This window comes from Hyaena hyaena, unplaced genomic scaffold, assembly GCF_003009895.1.
Source record: "Hyaena hyaena isolate Hyena2069 unplaced genomic scaffold, ASM300989v1 scaffold_67, whole genome shotgun sequence".
In the NCBI taxonomy this organism is placed as follows: Eukaryota; Metazoa; Chordata; class Mammalia; order Carnivora; family Hyaenidae; genus Hyaena; species Hyaena hyaena.
Genome location: NW_024080699.1, coordinates 3,275,748 through 3,287,958, shown reverse-complemented (window position 1 = coordinate 3,287,958; position 12,211 = coordinate 3,275,748). Strand labels below are relative to the sequence as shown.

The 12,211-nt window shown below is 43.6% G+C and overlaps 1 protein-coding gene across 1 annotated transcript in view; it reads left to right on the top strand.

The window, feature by feature from the left end:
• The window catches only part of CATSPERB (cation channel sperm associated auxiliary subunit beta), a 120,003-nt gene that overhangs the window by 68,674 nt on the left and 39,118 nt on the right, over positions 1–12,211 (top strand). The window contains exons 17-18 of the mRNA XM_039232511.1: positions 6,677–6,831; positions 9,441–9,595. Of these exons, the coding sequence (XP_039088442.1) occupies positions 6,677–6,831; positions 9,441–9,595 (310 nt within the window). The remainder of the gene's footprint in view (positions 1–6,676; positions 6,832–9,440; positions 9,596–12,211) is intronic.

Genomic DNA, 12,211 nt, shown 5'->3' with positions numbered 1-12,211 from the left:
TTGTTTTTAACAAGCCAGCATTCTTTACTGTTTAGCTTCAAACCAGTTTTTTCTGGTCTCTGATATGATTTTAAGCAGTAAGCCTTCTAAAGCTTTCTGATATGACTTCAAAATGCAAGATTTCTTTGACCTCAGTACTGTGTCCTTGATGCACACCAGCAGAACTCGGCGTCACCATCATAGAATCTCCTCATTGGTTCTTCCTTACTCAAGGATGAGGAGAGACCACAGAATTCTGATTCTATTTCTCCACGTCTTCACCACTGTATTTATAGATCCTATGTTCAATTTTTTTTCCAGCTCAATTTTAAACTTTCATTCAATTTCTGTCGGTATCAGGTTCACCTTCTTGGTGTATTTTCTGGAACATTTGTGGAGACAGCAGTTGTGACATAGCATTTCAGGATCTCATGATCGGCCTTCGTAGGGTTATGAAATAAATGAAAATGGCTACGAGTAACATTGGGGGAGTTGGTAGAGTGAGATGTAGATTATTTCCAGAATTCCAGAAAGCTCCCTCATGCCACTTTCCCATCGGGATACTTTTAAGGATAGCCATTATTCTGACTTCTAATACCATAGATTGGTTCTGAACTTCACATAAATATAGTTATGCATGTATCTATTTTTTCAGTCAACATTATGACTGTGATATTCCTTCTTACTGATGCATCAAGTTATTCTTTTTCACTGCTGTGTCGTCTTCCACTGTCTGAATACTCTATCTCTTCCACGTCTAGTAGGTATATGAATTGTTTCCATTGTCTAGTAGGTATATGAATTGTTTCCATTGGGTGCTAATTATAAATAGAGAAGCCTTGAACATTTTTGTGTTAGTCTTTTGCTGGACAGAGCTTTCATTTCTGTTTGGTATACACCTCAGAATAGAACTACTGCACTTTAAATTGTCTGTTGGTCTAGATTTTTGTGGGAAAAAACCTCATGTTAAGTACTATCAACATTTTTCCAAAGTCATTGTATCAATTTATTGTCTCAGGAGGAATATGAAGGAATTCTTGTTGTGCCTCCTTCTCACCAGCACTTAGATTGTTAGTGTTTTAAATAGTAAGCCTTTAGGACCAGTACGTAGTTGATCCACTGAAGATTTGCTTTGCACGAGTAATAACGTTCACATTTTCGTATTTTCATTGACCAACTTTATATTTTTTTTGGTAAACTATCTCAAGCCTTTTTGTAATCGAGTTTTTATTGGAATAACCTTTTTATTGATTGCTATGAATTTTTAATGTATTATGGACCTGAGTCCTCTTTTAGAAATAGGACATGCAAACATCTTTTTCCAACCAATGGCTTGTCTTTTCTATTCCCTTTATAGTGTCCTCTGAGGGGCAAAATTATTAATTTTTAAAAGTTCAGCTTATCAATCTTTTCTTTATGGCAAGTGCTGCTTCTTTCATCCTGTTTGAGAAATCTTTGCCTAGCCCAAAGTTATGAAGATATTCTCCTGTGTCCTCGCAGATTGTTTTAGATTGGTTATATAGGTCTGTGCGAAATTTCTGTTTTCATGTGTGGTATGAAGTGAGGTTCTTCGCTCCCCATGTAGCTGTCAGGTTTTCTACTGTGGCCTTGAGCTGAATACTCAAGGTCATGAGCTACTGTTGTTGTTGTTTGTGAACTCTAGTATATCCATAAAGGTCACACCTCCCTACAATCTTTGTAAAAACCGTAATTGTCATGGTTGTCAAGTACAGCAACCGCATTTGACCATTTAAAGTGCTACCCTCCACAGCACGCCGTCCCACGCTACTGCAATAATACTTGGAGTAACTGCAATGTCCTAGCTTGCTGTGGATTGCCGGTGTCACGGTAGCTACCAGACACAGAGGTCCTCTGTGCATCCCTTAACTAGGGGAGCAACTCAGTCCCAGAATCCAGCCTGGATATTCTATTTTCCAGAGACATTTCTAGTAAAAATATTATGCTGCTTCTAGTCCTGGCAGGGAACGTGATTCCACACCAAGTGTTCACTTGAAGAGCCTTTATAAGGTGGCTATTTGCAGAGCAGTGGACAGCGCTAAAGGAACCAGCAATGACACTAAAATACCCAGAGATTAGCAACGGGAGAAAACCATTAAAGTCCTTTTGATTTAAGAGCTAATGCAAATAGGGGCACCTGGGTGGCTCAGTCAGTTAAGCATTCGACTTTTGATTTCGACACAGGTCACAAGATTGAGCCTCACAAGGTTTCTCGGTGCTGACAGCGTAGAACCTGCTTGAGATTCTCTCTCTCCCTCTCTCTCTCTGTCCCTCCCCTGCCTGCACATGCACACTCTCTCTTTCTCTCTCTCTCTCTCTCAAAATAAATAAACATTTTGGGGCACCTGGGTGATTCAGTTGGTTAACCATCTGACTTCAGGTCATGATCTCACAGTTCAGGGGTTTGAGCCCCGCATTGGACTCTGTGCTGACAGCTCAGAGCCTGGAGCCTGCTTCAGATTCTGTGTTTCCACTCTTTCTGCCCCTCCTCTACTTATGCTCTGTGTGAGTGTGTGTGTGTATGTATGTGTGTATGTGTGTGTGTGTGTGTATGTCTTTCAGAGATAAATAAACATTAAAAATTTTTTAAATAAACATTTTAAAAGAGAGGTAATGCAAATAAATAGATGATAGACAGATAGAAAGTAGACAGGTAATGGCATCATCTAAGCCCAGTCAAAGCTGGGATGGAAGAAGGGCCATCCTATAAGAGATATAGTCTGGGAGGCTCAGAGCTCCTGCCACAACTATGTCACTAAAGTAGGGAGAAAGGCAGGGAAAAAACTACCTAGACCTTTCCTTCCCTTGTTCTTCTGTCCTGAAGTGCCAAACCCAGTCAGAAGCCTTCTGGAAACAGAGCACAAGTATTGCAATTCATAAGGGTCAGGCTTCCAGTGTAGGAAACAGGAAAGAGGGAGTCTAAGGATGGATCTGGAGGAACAGACAGATAGAGAATCAATAGCACATGCTGTGAAACAAAAATCAAAATAGGCTAAATAAGATTACTTTGCAAACAGTAAAGATAACACCTGAGAAAATGGAAGTAAATTGTCAATATAAATGAGGAACTATGACAAAGTATAGATAGAAACTAAAGAAACATGTCTATGTAGAAAAAAAAAGTGGGGCACCTGGGTGGTTTAGTCAGTTAAGCGTCCGACTTTCGCTTAGGTCATGATCTCGCGGTTCGTGGGTTCGAGCCCCGCGTCGGGCTCTGTGCTGACTGCCAGCTCAGAGCCTGGAGCCTGTTTCAGAGTCTGTCACTCCCTCTCTCTCTGACCCTCCCCTGCTCACGCTGTCTCTCTCTCTCTCTCCTAGAAATAAATAAAACTTTTTAAAAAATAAATAAATTAAAAAAATAAGTGGAAAGAAACTAAAATGATAAATACAGATGCTAAAGACTGGGAAACTTCTAGTTGTAGGAATTTTCAATGACGAACAGGGATGGTGGCTATGTTTCTATCTGCAGTTTCTGGTACGTTCCCTCCGGTACAAATGGATGGATGGGTGAATGAATAAATACTGAAAGTAGAAAACAATAAAGGAAACCAAGACTGACAATAAGATTTTTTTTTTAACTAAAAGCAAAACACTTCTGAATTATTTGAAATAGAAAATGTAAATCCGTTTTGAAGGCACAAAAAAAAAAAAATCAGGCCAGCCTTGGACTTTACTGCTGCGACAATGAAGAGCACATATTCTTCTCCAGAACCTTCAGAGAAAAATAATATTACCTAAGAATTTGGAGCCAACTCCACTAGAAATTCACATGCAAAGCCCACAGAAAATTGTAAAACCTTTGTTTAATCAAACCTGAGATTTACTGATCGTAAGATGACTTTGTTCCATTAACACAAAGAAAAACTTCCAATCAAACCTTAATGTAGCATTTTAACAGTGTTACTGAGTGATGCATGGATTAGTCTGACACTATGACCTTACTTGGTTTGTGACAGGGTAATCATTTTGAGTGGTATTTCACTAGCAAAAGATAATGGAATTTCATCTCCTTGTGGGATTCTTCCTTTTTTTTCATGTTTGTTTATTTTTGGAGAGAGAGCGTGAGTGGGGGAGGGACAGAGAGAGAGGAGACACAGAATCTGAAAAGGCTCTGTGCTGACAGCTCAGAGCCCGAATCACATAGGACTCAGACTCACGGACTGTGAGGTTATGACCTGAGTCAAAGTCAGACACTCAACCAGCTGAGCCACCTAGGCGCCCCTGACTCTCTCTTTCGTAGGTCCTAGGAAATACTTGGTTTAGTCATACAAGAAAATGTAAAATTGTGGTAATTCTTCCAGTGTTGTTTACTGATAAATATATGCCCTGCTTTGTTTTCTTCTCTTACGGAGCCCATAATAATTTTGTTTCAATGCCAAATTATAATGTAATATTATTTAAGGCATCTTAAGCATCCGTAAAATTCAACTTGTGTTATACCAGTGCTTCAGGAAACTTGAAGTGATGGACAAGATAAAAAGCTGACACAAAGTACGTGCGGAATTGACCACTGTACTGTGAGCGCCACCTGGTGGACATTGATTGTAAGACACAGCAATTATAAAAGTGATTTCAATCAAGATGTTAAATCCTGAAAAAAGTGTATCTCATGTTTATAGATGAAATAGGGTGTAGTGAACCCTAGCAACTATAATGGTTAATTTTGTGTCAACTTGACTGGGCCAAGAGGTGCCCAGATTTTTAAAAAAAAAAATTTTTTTTTTTTTTATTCTTATTTTTGATAGAGACAGAGTATGAGCCAAGGAGGGACAGAATCTGGCAGGCTCCAGGCTCTGAACTGTCAGCACAGAGCCCCATGAGGGGTGTGAACTCATGAACTAAGAGATCAAGACCTTAGCCGAAATTGGACACTTAACCAACTAAGCCCCCCAGCTGCCCCAAGGCTTGCCCAGATTAAACAGTATTTCTGAATGTGACCCTGAGGGTGTTTCTGGAGGAGATTAGCATTTGAACCAGGGCTCTGTAAAGCAGACGGCCCTGCTCAGTGTGGGTGGGTGGGCCTCATCCAATCCCTTGGGGGCCTGAGTGGGACAAAGGGGTGAAGGAAAACAGTTTCCTCCTTTGCTTCCTGCCTGCCTGTGAGCTGAGATGTAAGTCTTCTCCTGTCCTTAGCCTGGGACTTAAACTAGGGGCCTTTCTGGTTTTCAGTTCTCACGTCTTTGTCTTCTGCCTGGGTGTTATGCCGTCTGGTCTTCTGTTTCTCAGGCCCTCGCTTCTCTAGCTTACAGCCTGCAGGTCATAGGAGTTTTCAGCCTCCATAATTGCATGAGCTAATTCCTCTCAATAAACCTCAGCCCATATCATATCTACTTGTGTGTGGTGACAGAGGCAGAATTGGTGAGTAAAGATTGGCTTCTGTATGTATCTTGAGACTAGAGTCAGTAGGATTTGCTGATGGCTTAGGTATAGGGTGTGAGAAGAAGAGGGGAGTTAAGATTGACACCACGGTTATGGATTGAGCAAAACGAAAAATGCAGCTGCTGCCATGGAGAGGAGGAAGGCTAAGGGTGGAGGAGTTTGCCTGGGGTTTGGGAGTGCAGTCTGGGATGAGTTTGGGTTGAGATGCCCGACCCCGCTGTGGATCTGGAGCTGTCAGTAGGCAGCTAGATCTACAAATCTGGAGTTCAGGGAAAAGAATGGGATGCAAGGTTTACATCTGAGAATCATCGCATAAAGATGGATTTAATGGCACCTGAGTGGCTCAGTCAAGTGTCTGACTCTTGATCTCAGCTCAGGTCTTGAGCTCAAGATTGTGAACTCAAGCCCCACGTTGGTCTATGTGCTGAGTGTGAAGCCTACTCTTAAAAAAAAAATGGATTTGGGGCGCCTGGGTGGCTTAGTCGGTTGAGCGTCCGACTTTCGCTCGGGTCATGATCTCGCGGTTCGTGGGTTCGAGCCCCGCGTCGGGCTCTGTGCTGACTGCCAGCTCGGAGCCTGGAGCCTGTTTCAGAGTCTGTGACTCCGTCTCTCTCTGACCCTCCCCTGCTCACGCTGTCTCTCTCTCTCTCTCTCCTAGAAATAAATAAAACATTAAAAAAATGGATTTAAAATCCTAAGACTGGATGAGATCTCCAGAGAGAGAGAAGAGATCTAAAAATTGGGTTGAGTCCTGGGGGCTCCAACATTAGGGGTCGAGGGAGGCAGTCCTCGTTCTCATGTTTGTTCGTTTTCTCTCTCTCTCTCTCTCTCTCTCCCTCCCTCCCTCCCTCCCTCCCTCTCCGGACCAGTGTCTGTTTGGTTAGGTGAATGCTACTCTAATCTACTACCAGATTACTGCCAGGACTTCCTATCATGTTTCTCTAAAGCCATGAGAGAAATACAGGACACCAAATTTGGTTCAACATAGTCATCCCAGGATAGCTAATGACCCCTTGGTCTCTGCACAGAACTCTCCCAGCATCAGGAAGAGGAACCACCACCAGGGAGAGCTCACCTCTTTCTCCAGACCTCTCCTGACCCTCACCCTGGCCTTCACCTACTTCAGGGAACAGGTTCTGCAATGAAATGGAGCCGGGAAAGGACTTTGGAGGGACTTAACCAAGACTAACATGTATTTTACTAATTGTGGAATCTCAAAACCCTATTTCCACCCCTTAGTTTAAGTGAAGTCTTTTTTTTTATGGGGTATGGTATTAAAACTCTGTTTCTTTCCTAATAGGATTAAGAAGATACAGTAAAATCGGATCTATTAATGACAATATTTTCACATTATACTATGATCACATGGGTTTTATACATAAACTGACTCCAGACCATTTTGAAGCTGGTGGGTCATTTTCAGGCTTTGGAAATTCTAAAGGTATTTTTAGACAGGTTAGTGATAAAATGCGTTGGAATTGTTTACCTTGTTTTAAGAATAGATGCCACATTCCATACACAGAATTGTGGGGACACTGGAAGGTATTTTCCATGGGACAAACTCTTATTAATGCACTTTGCTCTGTTTGACTACAGGAGAAAACCTCCAGATAACAGAGAACATATCCAAATCCTTCTTCCCAGTCCCACTCAGGGTTATATGACTTTAACTCCACCTAGAATATCTTCATAGCAACATGACTGGATATTCTAAGCTATTTCTCAGACCTACTGCTTCCAACCCAGGTTCATGACAGGTTTGGTTTTCTACCTCGCAAGGTTGACCAAGAAATATGAGTTCCATTTTTCCTAATGGTTTACCTTTCCTGTAAAATATTAACTCTGCCCCTTCATTTTTTTTCCCCTTTTCTAATATAGGACTTCCTCACAGGCGATGTACATACATATTGCTCTAATAATTTAAGAAATTGTTTAAGGGGCACCTGGGTGGCTCAGTCAGTTAAGCGTCCGACTTTGGCCCAGGTCATGATCTCACGATTCGTGGGTTCGAGACCCACATCAGGCTCTGTGCTGACAGCTAGCTCAGAGTCTGGAGCCTGCTTACTATTCTGTGTCTCCCTGTCTCTCTGACCCTCCCCTGCTCACACTGTCTCTCTCTCTCAGAAATAAATAAAACATTTTAAAAAATTAAAAACTTATTTATTTTCGAAAGAGAGAGAGCTGCCGGAGTCCAGCTCTGGCCGGTCCAGGGGTCCCTGAAGGATGGACGGTGTTGGCGAGGAGGGATGATGAGAGAGGTGCGAGATTCTTTCTGGTCACCAGCCAGGCCTCTCCACACTGTCAAGACTCAACTTTATTTTATGATTTAGTGTTTGGGGGGGGGAGGGGGAGGAGGCGGCACAGGAATGGCATTCTGATGATAAATCCTTTTATCAGTAAAGATTCTCCAGAACATTGATATGCAAAAGAATGGGGAACAGCCCAGAGGTGTCATTAGCATCGTAAAGGCAAAAGTTATGCTCATTGCTGGGCGCCTGAGTGGCTCAGTCGGTTAAGCATCCGACTTCGGCTCAGGTCATGATCTCACGATTCGTGGGTTCCAGCCCCACATCGGGCTCTGTGCTGACAGCCAGCTCAGAGCCTGGAGCCTGTTTCAGATTCTGTGTCTCCCTCTCTCTCTGACCCTCCTCTGCTCCTGCGCTCTCTCTCTCTCTCTCAGAAATAAATAAAACATTTAAAAAAAAAGTTATGCTCATTGCTTAATGGGAAGTATTAAGGAAAATGGGTCTTTTAGGAACTGGAACACAATGTTGCTCCCATAACCACGAAAGAAGTTCCTTTAGTAAGTTCTTTCACAAAGCGTAATCAGCATATCAAAGCCAGAATGAGTCACTCCTAATGTCAATTAACAAGGTGACTTGGGGGTCGGTACTCAGGCCAAAATAATTGGGTGCAGGAGGATATCAGCGTCGCCCTCTGACCTTAAGAGTCCGTCCAACTTACCTTAACCTCATAAGGAGTTTTCTCAAGCTATGAGTTCAGAAACGGCTCCCAGCAGAGAGCATGAGCAGGCGATGGGCAGAGAGAGACACAGAATCCAAAGCAGGTTCCAGCCTCTGAGCTGTTAGCACAGAGCCCGACATGGGGTTCAAACCCATGAGCAGTGAGATCATGGCCTGAGCCAAAGTCAGACACTTAACCGAATGAGCCACCCAGGCGCCTGTGGCATTTGGGATTCTAAAGCACTCTCAGCTTTTCAAGAGCCCTCAAGACCCTGGTTCTGTCTCAAGTCTATTCTTGCAGCTGTTTCCCACTCTCTCCCCTTTTCAGTGGGTTCCCAAGTTTAAGAGACTAGGGGGTCAAGACGTTAACAGAAAGTGAGTCTAGGAGGCACTACCGAATGGCCGCACCCCCCGACCAGTCTGCACTATCTACCACCCACACTCCCCATGGCATAGCAATGGGGTCAACCCCACAACACTTCCTTCGAGATGGCCCCCCAAATTCCCCAAGATGGGCAAGATCAGGATTAGAGAAGAGCGTGTCTCAAAGACCTATGGGTCAGAAGTTGGGGCAGTGGTGCTGGCGTAAACTATGGCGAAAGGCTTGTGAAACAGAAGAAACGGGGAAGGCTATAGCATGGGAGCTGGGGGTGCGGACGGCAGCTGTGATGGTCACTGGCATGCAGCCGGGGACAGCAGCTTTCAAGCGAGGAGCGGTACACCACAGCCCCTTCCTGTTAGAAAAACAAAACAAAGCAAGACAAAACAAAACCCCAGTAAGATAGGAACTCTGAAATCTGCACCTGAGACCCTTCCCACACAGCGGAAGGCATGAATTCGTGCTCTCTTCTTCTCCAGTCTTCTGCCAAGGTCACAGGAATCCTGAACTGAATCTCCCCAGAATTTGCCTCCTCACCAGCAGGAGACATTATCCCTCACACATGCGTGGAGGCTCAAACAGAACATGTTGAGATGTTACTCCTACGGATAAACAAAACGTACTGTTTGGACCTAAACTGGAAACAAATCTGATACTTGCATTTTGCCCTAATTGAAGTATGAAGCAGTTTAGATGCAATGTTTTCTTCTTTGCTCCTCCAGGTTCCTGGCATGGGCTTTGAAACTGCCCTGGCGCCACAGTTCATCACTTTAAAAGAAATGGTCTTCTTTGCATACGTCCCCAAAAACGAGTCTCAACAAAGTATACACACCAAGAAATTCAGCAACATCCACTTGGGAAAAGTGATACACTCCAGGTAGTGACCAATTGGCCTCACACGTAGTTAGATTGCACACTGGTTTCTAAACGCTCAATTCTGGGTCGACTTGTTTGAGTAGTGCTCTTAACTGTACCAAATAGAGTACATCTTTTTTTTTTTTTTTTTTTTTTTTAATTTCTGAGAGAGAGAGAGGGAGTGTGTGAGCAAGGATGGGTCAGAGAGAGGGAGACACAGAATCCAAAGCAGGCTCCAGGCTCTGAGCTGTCAGCACAGAGCCCGAGGTGGGGCTCAAATTCATGAACCATGAGATCATGACTTGAGCCAAGTCGGACACTTACTGCCTAAGCCACCCAGGCACCCTGCCACTTAGTTTATATAGGCACGTCCTTGTAGAAAACATACAGAATCACTTTTTATTTATTTATTTATTTTAATATTTTTATTTATTTCTAGGGGAGAGAGAAAGAGACAGCGTGAGCAGGGGAGGGTCAGAGAGAGAGGGAGATACAGACTCTGAAACAGGCTCCAGGCTCTGAGCTGGCAGTCAGCACAGAGCCCGACGCAGGGCTCGAACCCACGAACCGCAAGATCATGACCTAAGCGAAAGTCGGATGCTTAACCGACTAAGCCACCCAGGCGCCCCTAGAATCACTTTTTAGAAGACTAACATGATTAATATAATCTCAATGTTAATATTCTCTTTTTACAGCCTAATAATTTTAAAACGCATATGATTCTCTTAAAGATCCAGATACAAATTTTTCCTCGCTATCCAAAAGCAGAGGGTTCCTATGAAACTTTCTGAAGGCCAAACTGGCATAAAGGAAAGACACAATTGCCCTTAATTTTTATGGAAAATTTCCTGAGCATTCCCAGACCCCAAAAATAACCTCCATGAGGCTTTTCCTGGTGCTTTATGACACATCTTGCTAAAGGATGCACAGAATGAATGGAGATAAACCACAGCTACTCCCACAGGTCCGAGCTCTGGCAGCCTGTGATCGGCCGAGGGGGAGGGGCTCAGTGGGACCCTCTTGCCACTGGGGGTGTGCGCTGCCCCTGGAAGGGGGCTCTGCTCACTGCAAAACAAAAGCTGGATTCTGTTTTCACTTTTTGCCTTTTCTCATGGAAGTGAACATTCTCTTGGGATTTCTTTCCGTTAGGGAAAACAAGTGCTTACTGTTGGTCTTTCCTGAAAGTGAAGTGGTGTAAGGTGAACTTGGGAAAAGCGAGACAGCACATTCTGGGGTCAGATTCCAACTTTGCTCTACTTGTGCAGAAACGAGGGAATGGGGCATCTCCAAGGCAGGAAATGGGAGCAAAGCACCAAGATCAGAGAACTAGAAGAAAGCCAAACTTCACCTGGGCAGGTCAAGGATTTGGGACTCAAAGTTCCAAAGTCAGCAATAGGCCAAGGCAGATTCTAGATATTCAGGCTCTGGAGCAGGGTGAGCCCTTCATTCCTTTCTTCCACAAATAATTCCTTGAAACTTACTACATGCAAGGCAGTTAAGCACCACAGAGCAGTGAAGAGGACATTCAAACCAGGGCACACCTTGAACTCACGTAATGACTGTTGACAGCAGAGGAGTGTGGGACATCGAGAGTGTCTTCCGGAGGGTTGAGCCCTTGTTGGGGGATGTTGGAAGTTTACTTCTGGGCAGGAATGCTTATGATGGGAACAGAAGAATGCAGATGAAGAGAGGGGTGGGGGAAGTTTCCAGACTAAGAGGACAGTATGTAGAAGGCCCCCATGTCAATGGGAACATGGCGTGTGTTTGAGAAACCAAAGGAAACCAGAGTGATGTCAGTGTCATGAAAGAAGGAGAAAAGTCATTCAAGACAGTGGAGCCAGGTCAGGTGGGGCCTTCTGAGTCCTGCGGGGGTGAGGTTGAGGGGTTAGAGGTCATTCCAGGTAAGGGGGGGGTGGCATTGAAGACTTCTAATTAGGTGAGTAACTGGATGCATAAATGAAATTTCTCACTGCATAAGCTGGAGAGAACACCTTTAATTTTCCTCCTGTCCTTCAAATCCCTCTGTGGACTTCCCTCCGTTCTATCTTCAGATGAATATTAGGCAAGTCCTATAGCTTTTTCCTTCAAGGGCAGATGAATATTTCGTAGTCTAAAAAAGTCTAAGTCAGTCTAAGAATCACATGACTCTCTTCTTGTCCAGTGTTTTAGGAGAGGTCAAATTCTTACCCAACTTAAATTTGTTTCCCAGCCCCTGTTTGGGCCTGACCCAGACTGGGCAGCCAGGGGAGGTGGGGTATTGCTCATTCTTACTATTTTCCAGCTTCTATTATCTTCTGCCCTCGAAGCTTATGGTTTCTAGCCCTTCTAGAGTTTGCATGAATATTGACTCATTTTTTCCTTTATGGCATTGACATGTACCTGTGCATCAACACATATTGTTTAGTTTTGCTAAACGTATTATTCTTCTGTGACTTGCCCTTTCCCATACAGCGATATGCTTTTTAAATTCCTCCGTATTGATGCATCTGTAATTCACTCCCATGAATACACCACGATCTATTTGGCGACTCTCCTGTGTTTTCTTGTAATAGTTTTAAAGTTTTGCTTTTCACTTTTAAGTGTTTAGTCTATCTAGAACTAATGTGTGTTGTGTGAAGTGGGAACTGATTTCTTCCTT